The sequence below is a fragment of the Protopterus annectens genome, chromosome 14.part0, assembly GCF_019279795.1.
Source record: "Protopterus annectens isolate FY-2018-M chromosome 14.part0, PAN1.0, whole genome shotgun sequence".
NCBI lineage: Eukaryota > Metazoa > Chordata > Ceratodontiformes > Protopteridae > Protopterus > Protopterus annectens.
The window spans coordinates 711,727,751-711,748,218 of NC_056748.1; the positions used below are offsets into that span (position 1 = coordinate 711,727,751).

Here is a 20,468-nt window from a genome sequence, read left to right on the forward strand (position 1 = left end):
GCAAAGCCGTGCAAACGCGGATTTTAAACAGTGAACTACAAAAGAGCTAGAAATGGTCCAAAACAACCAATTAATACAGCTTCTTGTGCTGAGGTCACTTCCCCCAAGGACAGGTAGGCTGCTCAAGGCTCCCCACTCCCACTGGGGAGCAAAGAAACTTCCTTCTATCCAAGTAAGGTAATGGACAACACAGGAACTACACCACAGCCCAGAATACAGCAATGCCTGTAAGCTGGTCTAAACTAGTCGAGGAAGGCAGGAAAACAAGGATTATTTTTTTGGTTTTTTGGTAGAAACACACAGAAAATGCAGAAACAGTGATAAATTAGTTACACAGGCTAGCACACTTTAGTGGGCAGCCTCCACAGTTAAATTAAACAAACAAACAAGCAAACTTTCGATAAAATTCGACTAAAATGTAACTTTAAGTGCAGATTTTAAAATAATGTAGCAACCAGTTAAAAACAGTTCAGGCTAGTTCAAGGTAAGCTACAGAAGCTATTCCAAGTGAAAAAAAAAGCAAAGATACTTAAATCCAGAAGGTAGTCGCTTTTCTGAGTTCCCTGCTGCTAGGACCACTCTGTAAACCCACGTGGAGCTTGTCTGAGCAGTATAGCCAGAAAAAAACGCCCAGAGGCGGATTTTAAACAGTGAACTACAAAAGAGCTAGAAATGGTCCAAAACAACCAATTACTACAGCTTCTTGTGCTGAGGTCACTTCCCCCAAGGACAGGTAGGCTGCTCAAGGCTCCCCACTCCCACTGGTGAGCAAAGAAACTTGAAGAGGCTGGACACTGCCCTTCTGAGCTGGGAATTTCTGGTTAAAGGTTTATAGTGCCTGCATATTTGAAGTGTTTCTTACTGAAATTGGTACACCTTGTTTGCTATAGCATAGACTAGATGCAGGCCTGCTGAATCTAGCTTTGTTTGTATGCTTGTTGTTTGTTTGCTTGTTATTTCCCTGGAATGCTAATTCCACCTAAAACGCGGCTTTTCAGCACTTCTGTGGATCCCTAGTGATATCTGCATTGCTTACTGTACTTATTTCCTTGTTTCACTTGAAAGAAAGTTACTGTTTGTCGTTTTTGCATTTAAGTTACCTGTAACACATTGCACTTAAGTTACCTGGCACTTGCTCATTAAAGCAATTATATAAGTCAGCACTAAAAAATTAAAAGCACTACACCCTCACAAACTCCTCTTGAGTACCTTGTTCCCCCCTGGCCCTTGTTTTTAATTATAAAGGAATTCCCAATACTATTCTAGCATGTCCAAAGGTCAGTTGTCAATCTCCTCTCCGGTCCAGCTGGTGAATCTGGGAATCTTGAGGCAATGTTACAACTGCCTCATGTACACAGACAACCCTCTCCTCCTCCCAACAAATTCCAACACATGTGAGAGATGCAACCTTATAGCCAAACTGGAGGCTAAGCTCTCTCAACTCAGTACTGGCATAACCAGTCAGGAGGAGAAGGAAACCACACTCACTACAATTCCAGTCTCACATAGACCTACCACGACAGCAAACAAAACACATAATCACACAAAAACATACTCGGAGGCTCTAAATAAAGATCTGCCTAAGCAGCAGAGACCTCCAAAGCAGACACCCAAGCAACCCCTACCCCAAAACAAAACACGTGCAACACATATCTCACAAAGCCAGTGTGCCAAACAGTCACAGCCCTTAAGGCTAAACAGCACACCTGATACACTTGTAATAGGTGACTCTATCGTCAGGCACACTGACGTCCCGCTCACCAGGCTGAACAAGGAGAAGGTCACGGTGAGCAGCCTGTTGGGCGCTAGGATCCGCCAAATAACACAAGCACTCAGGTCACTCCAAGGCAAGTACAAATATGACTCAGTCATTGCCCATGCTGGTGTGAATGACCTGAGACGTACCTCCCTGGACTACATGAAAAGAGACATAGAGGAGCTCTCTGAGCATGTAGCCCAGGCCGGTATGACCCTGACCTTGAGTAGCATCTTACCCTCACCAAGAATGATGCCACAATATGAAGACAAGATGATCAATTTCAACAATTGGCTTAAGTATTGGTGTCATTCAAAGGGGATCCAATGCCTGTCAGCCTGGGATGATATGCTCGACAAGCCACGATGCTTCGCTAGGGACAGTTTGCACCTGTCACCCCTGGGCTTTCGGATATTGGCAAAGGCTCTTGCTACCCCCATAGTGCATTTTTTAGGCAAGGCTCAAAAGACAAACCCACCTCCATAGGTATCACAAGGGATAAGAAACTAAGAGTAATGCTACTCAATGCCAGAAGTCTAAACCTCAAGATGCACGCACTCGAAACTCTCCTTAGCATGGAGAATATCGATATCTGTGCAGTAACAGAAACCTGTTTCAGGGCTCCCGAGAGCACCCCAACACTACCAGGTTATACCTCATATCATGCTTTTCGGCCCCAAAACTTGGACCGAACCACAAAAGGAAGGGGAGTATCAATATTCATCAAAGATACCCACACCTCCAGGTTGGTGGCACAGTATGAAGCATCAGAGACTATCCATGTGCAACTAACAGTGGGTAAAACTGCCTTCCAGTTTATAGCCTGCTATAGACCACCCTCCCAAACCCAGGAACCCTACTCGGCCTTCCTGAGAACACTGGAAAATATGAAGGTCTCTCCAAACACCATTATATTGGGCGACTTCAACTACCCAAACATAGACTGGGAGCATTACTCTAGCTCCAACACCCTAGCCCAAAGGTTCCTAGAATTCATAAACTCAAATGCTATGGAACAACTTGTTACCACTCCCACAAGAGGGGAAAACATACTGGACCTGATCATCACCAACATGGGGACTCTATGCTCCAGACCAGAAGTGTATCCCTCACTGGTAAGATCAGACCATAAACTAATCTCACTGGATATTCACATCCCGACCCCAGCCCCTGCCCAGAAAACCACAGTGAAAAACTTCTCTAAAGAAAATTTCACACTCCTCAAAACTGAGGTGGAATCTTTCAAAGCCCCCGGGCCTGTGGTAAATGCGGCCCAGACGGCAGAATCCTTTATAAATGCATTCTATGAACACCTTCAGGAATGCATGGATCATGAAATCCCAAATAAAACCAAGACCCAATCCTCCAAAGGCAGACGTCCTGTCTGGTGGACCCCAGCCATAAACAAACTACACAATAGAAGGAGGAAGCTACTACATGATAGAGCAAAATCCCAAAAAGGGAAGGCATCTCTGATCAGTATTAGCAAAAAACTACAGGCACTCATAAAATCGTCTAAGGCCAGCTTCGAGAGAAAAATTGCACAGGACACTAAGGATAATCACAAGGCTTTCTTTAGTTATGTTAGGAACCTGGGTGGGAATTCCCAGATATGCTCAGAATTAGTCCAAAATGACAAAAAATACACCAAACCCACAGACATTGCCAACATCCTAGCTGACAGGTTCAGCGCAAACTTCTCCCCCCCTCCCCACCAAAAGGGCAAATATCTATCCCAGCAGAGTTCTGCCCCCCTGACATCTCAGATGCTCAGGTAAGAGCCGCCCTCTCCAAAGCAAAAAACACAACATTAAATGGACCAGACGGTGTCCCGGGCTGCGTCCTACATGAACTCCAAGAAGAGCTAAACCCAAACATAAAACTACTGTTCAATCTCAGCCTTACTACAGGATATGTACCCATAGAGTGGAGTAGAGCAACAGTGGTCCCTCTCCACAAAGGTGGTGCCTCAACGGACCCTGGAAACTATCGCCCCATAAGCCTGACTAGCTTGGTCTGCAAAGCTATGGAAAGGATCATCATGGACCTCATAAATAAAGATATTGGGGATCTACAGACACTGGATCCTACCCAGTTCAGCTTTGTTAAGGGCAGATCCTGCCTCTTAAACCTGGTCGACTTCTTTGAAACAGTCACCAAGGCCATTGATGAGGGGAAGGTGGTCCACACAGCCTACCTGGACCTCGCAAAAGCCTTCGATACAATACCCCACTCGGGCATTATAGGTAAGCTCACCAGCTTAAATATAAACCCCTATGTCACTAGATGGGTTGCAAACTGGCTCAAGGACAGAACCCACATGGTTAGAATTGCTGGAGCCATGTCAGACTCCAAACCAGTTACAAGTGGCGTCCCACAAGGCTCAGTCCTGGGACCTCTCTTGTTCGGTATATATTTCTCGGAGGTACAGGCCAACATGGAAGGACTGTGGCTGACCAAGTTCGCAGATGACTGCAAACTGGGCACCATAATTGACTCTCCAGCTGACACAAGCATCCTCCAAAAGGGCCTCATAGAAACAGACAACTGGTGCCAGAGCCATGGCCTCAAGCTAAACGCCAAAAAGTGTATAGTCATCCCCTTTGGCAAAAACAAAATGCCCACAAATTACCACATAGGTGGTAATCCATTAAGTACAGAAGAAGTAATTAGGGACCTGGGGACCCAAGTTGATAGCAATCTCTCATTTGACAACCACGTGGCCAAAGTGGTTAGAAAAACATTTTATATAGCTCACCTAATCATGAAGGGATTCACATCTAGATCAGGGGAGGTCATCGTGCCTCTTTACTCATCCCTCATCAGGCCCATAGTCGAGTACAATGCCCCTTTTGGGATGTACCTTGCCAGACACCTGCAGCAACTGGAAAGACCCCAAAAGTACCTCACCAAGAGGATCAAAGGGCTCAAACAGATGCCATATGCTGCCCGGTTAAAGAAACTCCAGCTCTACTCAGTGGCATACCACCTGCTCAGAGGTGATCTGTGCCTGACGTATAAAGCCAAGGGACATGCTGCACCTCAAAAAATCCAAATCCCATCGAGCTACGCGCTCGAGAGACTTGAACCTCAGCACTGAAATAAATAGGACATGCTGGAGGGACAGATTCATAACCCAGAGGCTCCCTTCACTCTGGAATAAAATCCCAGTCCAGGTCAGGCAGAGTCCCTCATTGACTCTCTTCAAGAGGAATCTTGATGAGTGGATGGGAGATCATAGGTTTACCCCGGGTATCACTTCTGTGTCACTGTTAGACAGAGGCACAGTATACTAACCTCGAAAAAGGGCATAGCAAAATTAATTTAAAATGGGTGGCGAAAGCCAAACATACTCTGGCTAGGCTTATAAATGCCCTAGGGCAGATAGCCTAGTATGAACCTATGAACCTATGAGCAGAGCAAGCCCCCCAGACCCCCTGTTCTCCAACATCACTGTACCTTAGAAAAAAGGGAATATTTTGAAAAATGGCAGTCTCAGACTTAATATATGAAACTCTGGATTTTCAGTCATCCAGTCTCCACATTTTGGGACTTAGTATTGTGATTCCTCACATTTCAATTGGTGACACTGTAAACTGCTTCATTTACTCCAAAAAGCAGTTTGTGCATAACTCAAGGACAATTTCATATGAGTTGCTTAATGATGGCGTCCTGTGGAAAAAATAACATTTTCCATCTCAAACCTCAGACTTTATTCTTGATTCTCACAATTAAAACAAATTTTCTTATCTTAAAAATATAAAAGGATTATATGAATGCATTTATTATTCACAAAAGCTTTTTGCTAATGGTAGTGGGGACAATGTCAAAGTTATAGATGACAGGAATACATTTAGCAGCTGCTATAGATGAAACTTTCTAGGCATATATATCTGGTTAGAATCTAAATGTTCCATGAATTTATAATCCCTCTTGTTTTTCCCTTGTGTGTTACACAAAAAAAAGAAGAGAAAAAAATGAGTGTGGATAATTTTATCTTTATAGGTTCATAGGTATTTACTAGGCCAATGACCACAAGGGCCTTTTTAAGACTGGCCATGCATCCTAAATCTCTGTCAAGTTCTGATACCCTTGATGTGTAAAAAGGGGCTTGGGAGAAGAAACATTTAGAAGCTAGGGTCCTGGAGATGAACCATTTACAGGTTGCCTGTGTCCATTAGAGACACAGGTGCCAAAGCAGGGATGTTTTAACAAAACTTTGATAACAAAATCATTCAATTATACCATTGCATTAGCCTAAAGTAAAACATTCAGTTTTTAACTAACTATCAGCTTTCACTACTTGGCAGCATTATCATTTAACCATAGGTTGTTAATTACTTAAGTGAACATTTTCCTTTGCTGAGAATAAGAGACAAAACTATAGTGTACATTTGTAAATATGTAACTGTAACTGCATTTTCAGGTTATTTCCTCTAAAACAGTACTGGCAGGATTCCTTAGTATTAATGAAAAAAGCAGATGCTAGTGGCTGTATAAACTGTTGTCTAGCTAAAAAAGAAGATCTGCATGTAGTATATATTTTGTATTTATTTTGTTTAGTATCCATTTATTATAAGGTTATAAAAACTATTAAAAAAAGCCAGTCTGTGTATGAAAACAACTTAGACTTTTGTCATTAATCTGACTTTGCAGGACATGTAAAGTAAGTTGAAATTGTTTGCTGTGGCTACTCAGCATTTCTATGAAACAAATTTGAAGTATGTTTTTGTGGTCATTATAATTATTATTATTATTTATTTTTTTACCACAAGCAGACATCTGAGATGCCTACAATTAGCAATTCGGCTATAGGGGCTGCATGTGTCTGAAATGACTGACTAGTATACATTTATTTAAAGCAAGTTAGAATATTTTACTATGACCTTTTTTTTCACAATCAGATGTGAGAGGTACATGGTCAATAAAATAAGTGATAAGTATGGAGATTTGGTAGATTATAATGACAGTATGAATGTGGTCCTTTATCACTAGATAACTTCTTTATTATTGTTTGTATCATTTCTTGATAGAAAAAGTTTTAGCCTACAAATTAAAAAAAAAGGACAAGTGGACATGGGAGTTAATTTGTCACTGTCATTGGTAGTCAGGTGTTAGGAAAGTTTTTAATTTATGCTGCTTACATGGCCAGAGGGTGTGATGCAATATTTTCATTATCTGGATTAGTATGAGTGGGTGCATCCACTCAACAGAAGCACTAGCTAGGCTGCACTTGTGCTGTATGGGGGGTTTGTGCTCCTCAAACTGCCTTCTTCATCTGGAGTTCTAGAGATGGAATGTTGTCAACATTCTTTCTACAGGATTGGCAATCTAGGCTTACCCTGGCCTCTCTCTCTCAGTCAGCTGGTTTCTGTTCATGCTGCTTACTGCCCCCTGTTGTCTGAGGCGTAGTCAGAGCAAAAACTTCTACCACTGTGCCTAATATTATGTAGTTTGCTGTTTTTTATGTAAATATAAAATGCTTAAAAACACATAGATTGCTTGGTTTAACTACATCCTGATTTTAGGGAGGTGTTCTCCAAAACATTTCACTACAGTTTTTGTTATTTTTTTATCATGCAATTTTTTACATAATATTTTTTGTCCAAATACCCTAACATATAGACCTTTGTCTACAGAAAGTAATGCCATCGCCATTAACAGAAGATGCCAATTAAGAATATGCTACCTTTTCCACTCTGAAATTAGAATAAACTTAAAAATCCAAATTGTCCAAATTGAAGTTGTCTTGCCAAAAACTGAAATTGAACCGTCCATTAAAAAGCAACAGCTGCATTTTCCTAGATATAACTACATTCTTAACAACATCAAGTGCAATGGATCAGCAGGCATTAGGATTCCCACTAAACCAAAACCTAATAAATTTCTGTAGAACAGTGGCAAGGAAAAGATTGACCCAAGAGACATGGTGGTTGCATTCCCAGCTTCTGACAATAGGGTTGCCAGGGCAAGGGTCAGTGACAGATAAATGGGAAGTTACATTCTGTGGCATGGTTGGGATGATCTTTGAAAGAACCCCTACCTATAAGTAAGTCATTGATAAGGAGGGACTAGCATATAGATAGATATAGACAGCATGGAACATTTACTACCTACATAACCAGCTCCATAACTGGCAATGCAGGTAATTACCTTCATCATCATTAGCTTCCCTTACTTTTTCTCACCCATAAGTTAAGGAATCCAAGCCAAGAAATATGACTTCCCTGACTCTTGATAAGTTGTATGACATCATCTATAGGAAAAGAGCAGTATGCAAAGATCATCTGAAATTTCTCTGCATGAAATTAATGTAAAGAAGGTTCTAGTGATATATACTTTACATCATATTACATCCAGAAACTTGTAAATCTGGGTCCTTTCATTTCTTTCAGCCCATCCAGGAATACCAAACCTATAAGGAAATTGCCCAGACAATGTTAAGTCTGTGAAATTTATACCATCATGCAGCCCTCAAAAATTAGATCAAAAACTGTAATACCTCCTTGGGTATCTTCCCATAGGTTCCCGTCACTGTCTTTACATGATTGTTCCACCTGACACTATCCCTAAGCCTGCCATAATGTAACATCAGATTAGTACAACATACCATTTCCATGTATCCTCAGCATGTTCTTGTTAGGATGCTCAAGTTTTACATTTTTTCATGAAAAAAGTTAAATGTTCTAGATGGTTATGCTGTCATTTATAAGACCTGACCATCAGAGGGGAATCTTGTTATATTTAGTCTAAAAAGGCACTTTATTCATATTTCTGTCAGACCATTGGGTATGAGAAGATCTAAAGGGGTATCAAATGCTATCTTTTAGAGCATTGCCAGTGTGCAGTAATGTCTTTAAATATGTCTGTAAGTCACATAGTTTTCATTGAGAGCTTTGAGTGCTAGTGATACTCCTGATGATGAATTATTGCTTCACACAGCTCACTTAGCTACATAGACCTCAGCAGTCACATCATATGATCTCTTGATGTTTCCGCTTATCTCAAAAAATGTTTATTTTATTTGTGGCTGCATAGTTCTTTTTAATTATTGTTGTTTGATTGTTTGCTTAGTCAGGTTATTAGTTAGTCAGTAAGATAGTTAATCTGGGAAAAAAAGTCTAATTTGTACATGGCCCATTTCAGTGGAAGTCTGGGGGAAAAAAAACTTCTCAGGCACAATATTCATTAAAAACAGGTTAACATGTATCAGCCTGTGTACAGATACACCTTTCAAGTGTTGCAAGTTTTTATTGACGTCTAATAGGTTTATAGGTTCATAGGCTGGTACTAGGCTATCGGCTCTGGGGCCTATACAAGCCTAGCCATAACAATTCCCTGGCTATTTCTTCCCACAGTATTTACTTCCCTGGACCCCTGTCTAATTGTACCTTAAAATGTTGCTTCATTCCTCCTATAACTGAATATATTATTATTTTTTTGTTTTGAGAAAAGTGGTAGATTATAGCTGATAAATACTGGTAATCATTACAGATTTATTTTACTTAAGAAAATGCATGTTAATTCACGCCCTCCTTTTTAAAAATCAACCTTAGTGCCAGTAAACTTTGCATTACTCATACTAACCACTTCCAAAAAGAACTGAAGAACTTCCTTCTTGGCTGTGCCTGTGCCATGACCCAACCTAATCCTGTTTCTATTGCCTATTATGTCTTTTGTCTCTATCATTGGACATAATGTCTGCTGCCTCTGCTCATTTTAGCTAATGAACTATATATTCTGTATGGAATGTACTGTGCTTTCATCTTTATATTTACTTGGTCATTATTAAGTTTTTTTTTCTTATTTACAAATGCATATTATCTTAGTATATATACATATATATATATATATATATATATATATATATATGTGTGTGTGTGTGTGTGTGTTATAAAATTGTCTTTGTTACTTTGTGGAATCTACTACTGTAAAAAAATTGTAATTGTCTGTCTTGAAGCTTTTCTCCTCTGGTCTCCACTGAAATTGGGCCTGTGCTCAGTTGGACTAACCCGATTAAAAAAGTTAAATAAATAAATAAATAGATGACTTTGTAAGTTAATGGTACCAGTACTTTGAAGGTGTTCTTAATTTGGGGCCTTTTTCTTTAAATATATATACTTTTTGGTTTTGTTCCTAATTCTGGAGGTTAGCATTTGAGTGCTATGTTTATATATAGAATAACTTCTGCATTCAGAACAGTTGCATATGTATATAGATTACAGCACGTTACAAATTGCAACATATTGGTTCTGCAATGTATTTGTAAAAATATTAAAAAAAGCGAATGTATTAGTTCAGTTAAATGTATTTCAATACAAGTATATAAAAAGAGAACTACATTCAGAAATGTGTACTTCACATATATATTAAATGAACTACAACAAATGCTTTGTTTGCCAACAAATTTGGGACTTTAATGAATACAACATTCACTGTCCAGAAAGTCATGCAAAATGTGTTTATGATACTGCTGTGGCACAAGACGTGCTCAGATGATTGAGTACCATCCCAGTTACCATTTACCAAATGTTTAAATGAAATATATAAAAGTAAATGCTCAATGCACCATAATTTGCAGTGTGCAATTTGAGGATCATTTGTACATCATTTCATTCTGTCAGTGTTCATTCAGACCGAGTACAAGACCTTTCAGTCATTTAGCCTGAATAAATTCCTGAAGCCAGTTTGCCAGAATCATATATTAAGATCCAGGTTACATTATTAGGTGGGTCAGTACAGGTTTCTGAGCTAAGCTGACAAGAATATGTGACATCATTAATTTTCATTTTTTGTAGCTAACACATTTGTAGTATACAGGAAACTACAAGTATCAAAATCTAATGAGCCATGGAAATGGTTGCTAAAATGTAGTGAACCATGAAAATGATTGCCAAAAAATGTTATAAAGCACTGAAGTTATTTCCAAAATATAATGAACAATGGGAGTGACTTACTTATTTGGCCTTTAATATACATTTTATTTGTGTTTAAATAATGATATCTTCCTAAATTCTTGATCATCCCTGGCAATTTCTGAATGGAAACAATATATTAAAGATTTTTAATCTGTTTTATTGGGAACTTTTTGTCTTTCAGGATTTGGAAAACTATGTATGGGATTTAATTCCTACTATTCCGCAAATGGAAAAATGCAAACCTTCTTTCTATCATATCTATGTCTGCACTGTTGTTAGAAAATTCTTCTTTCATCTTGATCCCTTGAGAACTGGTAAGTTTTTCTTTTGTGTAATGGGGCTCTAACTTTTCAAATGTAACTTCATGAATTCAGTATCTAACTTATGCAATTACAATATTTAAAATGTAAACTTTAGCTTTAAAGATGCATGTTCCTACCTAAAAATATGATTTCTGTTTCTTTCCATCTCATGTTTTGCACCTGTATCTGCCAGCCATCAGTTTTCACTTCAGACACACACACAAAATCCTGTCATCCAGGCAGCCATGAAAGTACCTTGTGCTCTCTTTAGTATCCCATCAACGAGTTTTTTTTTTCCTTTTTTATTGCTTAACCCAGACTGGTAGTGATGTGAGCACTTGCTTCACTGCAAGAGTTTCCTATACCCCCTAGTCCATACATGTATGCTTCCAAACATGAGCCAACAAGGAGACACCATTCCTGGCTTGGGCGGCTACATCCAAGTCTTCCCGGCACAGGTTTTCTGCATCATGATGGGACCTGTCCATGTCAAGTCCTTGTCACTGGACCAGCATCATGAAGTGAAAAAAAACAGCTTCCATGCCACCCAAGATAGGTGTGGCAATCTTTACTGCCTGCATAGTCAAGCATTTGAGCCACTTGCTGAAGTCAGGAGGGTTGGACTGTAGTCAGGCTTTTATCTATTTTATGCTAAGAGTGAAGGCTTGGGATTTCTATTTTGTAATCATTCCTTTTTAGTTCTCATCTCCCCTTCTTTCTACTTCTGGAGTCCTAAGACATGAAGATAGTTACATCATACCTCTCAACCATACCAAATTCCTTTGTATTTTCCAGTTTTGAGGACAAGATAATATGGTGCCATGAATTCATGAGTGACCCCTTTAATTTCCAAATTTCCTGTGTCTTTTTTTTTTGACCAAATTTTTGCTGACGTCATCATGGGCAGGATGTGCACAATGACGTCAGGTTCATGCGCAGACTGTGCCAGCCTGTTGAAATTCGGCTGAGGGCTTGAGGGGGTGTGTACTACTCTCTGTTTATCTTTACATGGTTACAGCAAAATGTTGCAGGCAAGCTATTCATGGTTTGAAATTCAAATTGTTATTAAGTGCACTTAGTGCAGCAGTCATTGTACTCAGACTGGTCTCATCATGAGAAAAGATATCTCCACCAGACTCAGTTCTTCCCCTGGCTCCTTCAGGTAAAAGAAAGACAACAAGAAATGCAATCAAATGTCCATATTCACCAAAGATATTCACAACACCAGACTAGTTGCCCAACACAATGCATCGGAAATTCTCCAGGTGCAGCTAACACTAGGTAAGACTGCAATCCAAATTGTAGCTTGCTACAGATCCCCCACCATACCACACGATTCTCACTACACCTTTCTAAACATACTGGAAAGTATTAAGATACAAACAAACACCCTAATACTGGGTGATTTCAACTACCCTTGCATTAACTGGTAAAACTACTCATGTACCAACACCTTTGCCCAACGGTTCTTGGAATTCATAAATTCCACTGTCCTGGATCAACTAATCCTTAGTCCCACCAGGGGCTCCAATATCCTAGACCTGGTCATTACCAACATGGGAAATTGATGCTCCACACCTATGGTCACCCACCTCGTTGGTCAGGTCTGACCATAAGCTAATCACCCTTGACATCCACATCCCACCCACACCCCTCAGTAAGGAAACCTCCGTAAAAAACTTCTCCAAAGCCAACTTCATGCTACTGAAGTCAGAAGTGACAAACTTCATGATACCCATGTAGACAGGAACTGAAAGTTTGACTGTTGAATCTTACACTAAGGCACTGTACGAGCACATCCACTCATGCATGAATCGTGCCATCCCAAATAGAACCAAGATGCTCTCATCCAAAAAAAGGAAGCCAATCTGGTGGCCCCTTGCCATAAACAAACTTTACAACAAAAGGAAGAAACTGTTGCAGAAAAGAGGAAAATCTCAGGATGCAAAAAACTCGGTTACCAGCCTCAATAAGAAGCTGAGATCCCTCATAAAATCCTCCAAAGCCAGTTACGAAAATAAAATTGCCAAAGATTCCAAAGACAACCTCAAGGCATTCTATATAGGTTCATAGGTTGGTACTAGGCTATCAGCCCTAGGGCCTATACAAGCCTAGCCATAACAATTCCCTAGCTATTTCTTCCCACACTATTTACTTCCCTGGACCCCTGTCTAGCAGGGCAACTGACGTGATAGCTATGTCAAGAATCTAAATGGCAATGCTCAGATCTCCTCTGCGCTACAACAGAATGGCATTAAATATACTGATCCCAAGGATATTGCCAATATTCTAGCAGATCGATTCACTGCAAACTTCACCCCCCCTCTCACCCCCTAAAGGGCCCATCTCAATACTGAAAGATTGCCAAATTCTGGTAATAACAGCCACACAGGTAAAAATGCAATCTCCAAAGCTAAGAATACAGCATCCATGGGACCAGACGACATCCCAGGCTGTGTACTACATGAACTACAAAATGAACTGGCACCTCACCCAAGTGTCTTGTTTAATCATAGCCTCACTTCAGGCCACTCCACAAGGGGGGATCCACCTTGGATCCCGGGAACTACCACCCCATCAGTCTGACGAGCCTGATCTGCAAGGCCATGGAATGTATTATCATAGAACTTATAAAAAAAGACATTGGTAACCTTCAAACACTGGACCCCAGTCAGTCTGGGTTTGTGAAGGGCTGATCTTGTCTCCTGAACCTGATTGACTTCTTCGAATCAGTCTACAGAGCTGTGTGGACAAGGGTAAGGTGGGCCACACAGCCTATCTGGACCTCATCAAGGCCTTCAACACCATCCCCCACTCTGGAATCATAGATAGACTTACTAAGCTGGGCATTAATCCCTACATCACTTGATGGGTTGCCAACTGGCTTACTGACAGAACCCACACTGTAAAAGTAGCTGACTCCAAATCCAGCTCCAGACAAGTGACAAGTGGAGTACCTCAGGGTTCAGTCCTGGGACCGTTCTTTATGGCATCTACTTCTCTGAAGTACAGGCCAACACTAAGGGACTCTGGATAACAAAGTTTGCAGATGACTACAAACTAGGAGCCATTATTGAATCCCCAAATGATGTGGATATTCTACAAAAGGGCCTTACAGAAACAGATGCTTTGTGCCAGAGCCATGGGCTCAAGCTTAATGCCAAGAAATGTATAGTTATCTCCTTTGGGAAAAAACATGTACCCATGAATTACCACATAGGTCGCAGTACACTAAACACTGAAAGTGGGATAAGAGACTTAGGGACACAGGTAGACAGTGGTCTCACCTTCAATAACCACATCGCCACAATAGTCAGGAAATCCTTCTGTGTGGCACACCTCATGTCTAAGGGCTTTTCATCCAGGAAAAAGGAGGTCATTAACTCCACCTATACTCTGTCACATATCGTCTACTCAGAGACAATCTCTGCTTAACATACAAGGCCATGTCAAACCCAGAGCTGTTGGACATGCTACACTTAAAGAAATCCCAATCCCTCAGAGACACACGCTCCAGGGATCTAAACGTTGTCATCGCAATGAATAGAACATGCTGGAGGGATAGGTTCCTGACCCAGAGACTCTTCAGACTCTGGAATAGACTGCCCATACATGTCAAGCAGAGCGCTTCTTTGACACTCTTCAAAAGGAACCTTGATGATTGGACGGGAGATAGGAAATTCATCCTGGGGATCACGTCAGTCACCCTGCTAGACAGGGGTCCAGGGAAGTAAATACTGTGGGAAGAAATAGCCAGGGAATTGTTATGACTTGGCTTGTATAGGCCCTTGGGCCGATAGCCTAGTACCAACCTATGAACCTATAAACCTATCATTGCAATGCTTCATGACTGTGTGTTGTACTGTTAGTGTTTTTTTTCACGTTGAGAGAGCTATATGACTGTTGAGTGTATATTACAAAATGAAAAAGCAGTTTGTGAAACTTGACTTGTTTTTTGGTGCTTTTTGTAGTACTAGTTTGTACACTTATCTTTCTTGGTTGGTGAGGAGTGGATGGATCACTAGGGGAATTTTTCATTTTGGCGCTTGACTACTTGTGCATACTGTTGGAAGCTACTGAGGGGATGGATTGCTGAGGGAAATGTTTCCTTTTGTTGTTTGTGCGTACTTGAAACTACTGAAGGGAATTAAGCTTTTGGCTTTTTGCTATGGGTTCATTTCTCATAAAATTGTAGTTTTCTAGCAAATCACTGGAAGAAAATAATGGCAGGCAGCAGACATTACATTTGATTTTCATTCTTCATCCTTCAGAACATTCATGCAAAATCTGTTACTCTGTCAACAGTCTAAATCTGGAAGATCAGTATTTAAAAACAGTCACTGACTAGTTCTGTGCCTTTGTTTGGCCCCCCATTATTTGTGGCTTTGTCCTGAATGATTTCTTGTTCTAAGTGATTGAGAGGTATGGGATGTCTCATAAAATTGTAGTTATCTGGCAAACCACTGGCAGACTCCATGATAATGGGGAGAAAGATATTCTGAGAAAACAGGTTGCTTAAAAGTGAATATAGAGCAACAGCACACGTGTTGAAGAAGCATTTTACAATGAAAAAAGTGGTAATGTCTGGAAAAGGGCAGGAGGTGTGAGTGTAGAGGAATGCTAAGAATACCCATGGGTGCTATAGATGATAAGATACTAAGGCAGATTATAAGGGGCAGCAGCAGTGCTGGGTCACTGGGTGGCATTAAAAGCCAGACTCTACACTCTAGCAAAGTATCAGATAGCTTTACTTGTGTGAGAGGGAGACGTTATTCCTGAAGCCTTGGTAGATGTTGGACTGGGTCATTGAACCTGGTTGTTTCTCAGTTTGATCCTCATGAACATTTTGAATGCAGGCAAGCCTGTGTTTAGGGAATAATCCCTCCAGGGCATGTCACCGATTTTTAAAAGTGACGGTTAAAGGGGCAGGAGGACTACTAAATAGCAGAAATCTATTTACTAAGGTTCAAGGTAAACGGCCAAGGGACAGATGTAAGGACTTGGAGATGATAGGTTTTATGAAGTAGATGTGAAGTAAGATGGATGATGTAGTGGCAATGTGTGTTAAAAGACCAAAGAAGGGCAAGAGGGCATGGCAACGGCTATGATTAATAACAGAAATAATTTGTGATGCAATGCAAAGGGACTTACATATGTGAGTGTGTGTGTGTGTGTGTGTGTGTGTGTGTGTGTGTGTGTGTGTGTGTGTGTGTGTGTGCGCGTGTGTGTGTGTGTATGTGTCTTTTGAAAGTTTAAGGTCCATAACTGAGATTCTCAGAACAGTGGAACTGCTAGTGTAAATAGGGGAATATATACCGAATTCTGTGTTATAGAACCTCTGATTATTTCCACTTTCTCTAATGTATATTGATGTTGGAGGTAGTATGTTCTGGTTATATTTTGTGTTATTTAATATTAGTGTGCACTGTAGATGCATTTAATTTTATTTTCATAAAAGAAAATTGTATTTTAGTTTTACACACGTTCAAAGTTTGATATAAGTTCAAATGTTAATATAAATAAAACACTATTGTTCTGGTTTTATTTTGTGTTTAATATTTTGTCTGTTCTTCAATTTGTGTTTAAAAGGTGCTATCCCACAATTCCACTGGAGTGGGCATGCTCACATAATTATGTATGTAAATTTTATGTTAATCGGCATTCCAATATTTAGCCAGTTGTACTTACCTTTCGTGGGCCTTTGTCCAGATTTTTTGATGATTCCAGGTTGAGAGGTATGAGGTATATGCATTGGTGATCACAGTAATTAATCAGCATGGTTTATAGGTTCATAGTTGTTTAGTAGGCTAACAACCACTGGGTCCTTTAAAAGCCTAACCAAGCATCCCAAATGTGTCCAGAAACTTTATGTGCTGGCCTTTAAGTCTAGCCAAGCTTCCCAAATGTATCGCTCAAGTTTTTTTTTTTTTGAGTCCTAGAGGTTATTCTTTAAGGTATATGTAAGCTAGGGCAAAATTTGAACACTGCCTCTGTGTATTAGAGACGTAGGAGCTAGACTTGGGATGTATTTCTGATTTTCTATCCAGTGGTCCAGGTTTCTGTTGAATAGGGTTAACACATTTTCTGTTTGCAGCCAACACTTTCCACTGACCACAATATGCAGTTTAGTGGCTGCTAAGATGGACCCAGTAAATTCTTCTGCGCACCCTTGATTTTCATCTAGAGTACATGAACACTCATCTATGTATTTAAGCTCCCTGAGTTCCACTAGTGTTCAAGTGGTTCTTATCTAAGATAGTGCTTGCAGTATCCTGACTTCCCCTAGGGGGAGGGCTTGTGCTATGAATCTGATTAAACCTGCTCCCCAGGCTGGGAAGTTAGCTTTGGCTGCTCAGTCCCATCTGTCCCATCCAGTTTGCCCATTGCCTGGTCCATTAACTGAAAAGTGGCCATCTGGGCATAGTCAGGGCTCTAACCCCTATTCCATGGATATGGCTATGGGCTTGTAAATGTTAAAACTATGGATATATTTTTTTCTATCACTTATTACACTTTGATGTTATGCTTTTCAGTTCAAAAGACTGGTCACCTTTGGATACTGCATCCCTGTTCCTCTCCTATCCACTTTTAATCTTATTCACTTACACAAAAAGTCAAGATATAAGGATGTTAAATGTGGACGTCCTGATATTTTGGTGAAAGATTATTATTGTCATTCCATTTTTAAGCAGGTCTCAAGCTGCAGAGGGATAACCCCCTGATGATGACTCAGATGACCTGGGATCATCTAATAACCTGGATAGCTAGGAGGATAGAGACTGGGTAGCCAATGCCAACTTACCTGTGTTGGAATCAGTGAAGTGTTCCAGCCTGCATATTGCTGACCTCCTGGGGAGGACAGGAATGAAAGAAGGTGTTACATGTGCACATGTACTCAGAACAGACACTTGGTCTGGCAAGCAGAGTATGGTGCTTTAGCTAGATTTCATTGTATGTGTGAAGCATGTATGCACCACTGCAACTGGTAATGTAGACTCCATGTCTTTGGCATGCACATCAGGGTGGCAAGGGGAGTGGTATTAGGGGCTGAGGAGACAAATCAGAATGGTCTAATAGCAAATAAGGGCTTAAGAACCAACCTGCAGTACTGGTCGGGCAGAAGCCAAGAAGCAGTATACCAAAAATCTTTAATAATGCATTGTGTTAAAAGTTAAGTGTATGGAATGAAACCGCTTAACTTTTAACACAATTAATTATTAAAGGTTTTTGGTATACTGGCTTCTGGCTTCTGTTTGACCAGCACTGCAGGTTGGTTCTTAATTTGTGCTTTTCCTGTTTTGAATGGAGTTTTGTTGGGAAATAAGGGCTTGATGGTCAAAGTAGGTCATTAGTCCAAAAACCCTTTTGGGCATGATGGCTAGTGGAGTAAAATATACTTTAGGTACATAGTTTTATGTGGAGCCAAACCACATAATACAGAGTTAGTAAAGAAAGTGCACCCAGTAGGAGACTGGCTGTGAGAGTACTCAGTACTGAATGTAAGATTATCTTTGGTACTGAAAAGAACCCAGAACACAGATAATTCACTTTATTCTAAAATTTCTTTTTGCATGTCTTGGGACCCCTTCTCTTTTACTTTCTTCTTTCTGTGGTTTGGCACATCTCTGTTGACTGAGGCCACTAGCCAGCTCACCAAGTAGACTGATACACGTTTTAGTATCAGCAGCAGAATCAGAGAGGAAGCTGAGGTTTCTCCATACAAGACATCCTGATGGTCATAAAGACCCTTCTGTTGTCCTAACTTTCCTGTGAGTATACAGAAACAGCAGCCTGTCTCCACCACACTGCTATACATGTCAGCAGCAGACACTTGCTCTTGTTCAAGTCCCTGATAGCTTTGCTGGTATTATTCTCTGGATTCCATCACTACAGGAACCTAGAAACAGCTAATCCTGTCCCTCCTAAATGGTGTTATTCTTCAGCCACTCATTGCTATACCCACTTTCTCCAGCACCCAGGATGCTAGCCAAACCTAGGTCACTTTCATCATAGACTAAGTCCTATCTTTATAATAACAGTTCAGGTAATATATATATTTTGGGAGTTCTTTGTATAGGGTACTGCCAAGAAGCAAAAACACAAAACAAAAAACAAGATACTACTTTGTGCACAGTTAGCATTTTTGTTTTAGATTCGAGTAAGTAAGCACTGCTGTAGCAAACAAAAAGCAAGAGAAAAAAAAAATCACTCAACTTTCATTTTGTTGTATTTTTTCACATTTTGTAATTTTGGTGTTCCTCTGTCTTTTGACAGCTGATAACCAATGTATACATATACACATGCATATAAACAAATATTTCAGGCATGGATAATAATGTCCTTTTAGTCTGCCAATATACCAAAACCGTTGTTCCATAATAAGTGTCCAAGTTGTTCTTAAAATATCTAAGCAAATGTCTGTGTTGATATAATTTGGTAGTTTATACTAAGCATCTGCTATTCTCTCTCATTCCTATATTACCTCCTTCACAAGTTGTCTGATGATTTTTTACTACTCTTTGATGACCCCAAACATTCCCAGAGGTAGTTGTCTCTAAATGCCCTATATACCCGAATAAGGTCTCCCCTTAAATATCTATATCAAACACTGTACAAGTTCAGATATTCTGATCTTTCACAATGACTTAAATTTTCACAGCTATGGATACCCTTGGTATATTTGTGCTGTACTCTTTTCAATTTACTCATGCTAGTTTTCTTATGAGGTTGCCATAGTATTATTTTTCCATTCTGTAGTTTGGGTCTGATATAACTTACAATGATTTCATAACTTCTAATTTCCTAAACTTTATAAATCTTTTTGTAGAGACTGTGTTTTTATAACTATTATTAACCAATTGGTTGGTATGATCAGAAAAACTCCAAGGTGGATCTCCACATATAGTACAATCCTTAAATTAATCTGCACTTTCAATCACTGTGCACTGTATTAAATAGTCATCCTTCAGTCTATGTCTCCCAATTTACATATGCTTAGTTTTTGATGTATTTATCAACATACTATTCTTCTATGCCCAAATGGTCAATTTAGTCAAGTTATTTTTCAGACATACCCTATCTGCTGTAGATGTAATCAGTTTACCCATTTTCAAATAATTTGCATGCGGACTATAGAATGCCTTAGATGAAAGGTCAATGTAAGGATACAACCTAAACAGGTATGGGCCCAGGAAGAAGCCCTGTAAGATGCCCTGACTTTAACCTAGAAAGTTATCTGTCCTCTCATGCATGATACTTGCCATGTCCTGTTTGTAAGCTATTCAGTTATCAAGATTCCATTAATACCTAGTTGTTCTAATTTATTGATCAGTATTTTGTGTATGACCCTATCAAGGGCTGATATTAAGCTTATATAAGTTACATCACAGCACACTTTATTTTTTGTTGTTATTATATTATTATAGAACGTGAAGTTACAGGTAGTTAAATATATCTATTTTCAACATATGCATGCTGATATACAGTTTCACG

At 39.9% G+C, this 20,468-nt stretch overlaps 1 protein-coding gene across 1 annotated transcript in view; it reads left to right on the forward strand.

Moving 5' to 3' along the window:
- LOC122788719 (serine/threonine-protein phosphatase 2A regulatory subunit B'' subunit gamma-like) overlaps positions 1-20,468 on the forward strand; it is a 231,572-nt gene that overhangs the window by 124,686 nt on the left and 86,418 nt on the right. The window contains exon 8 of the mRNA XM_044055609.1: positions 10,856-10,988. Coding sequence (XP_043911544.1) covers positions 10,856-10,988 — 133 coding nt within the window. The remainder of the gene's footprint in view (positions 1-10,855; positions 10,989-20,468) is intronic.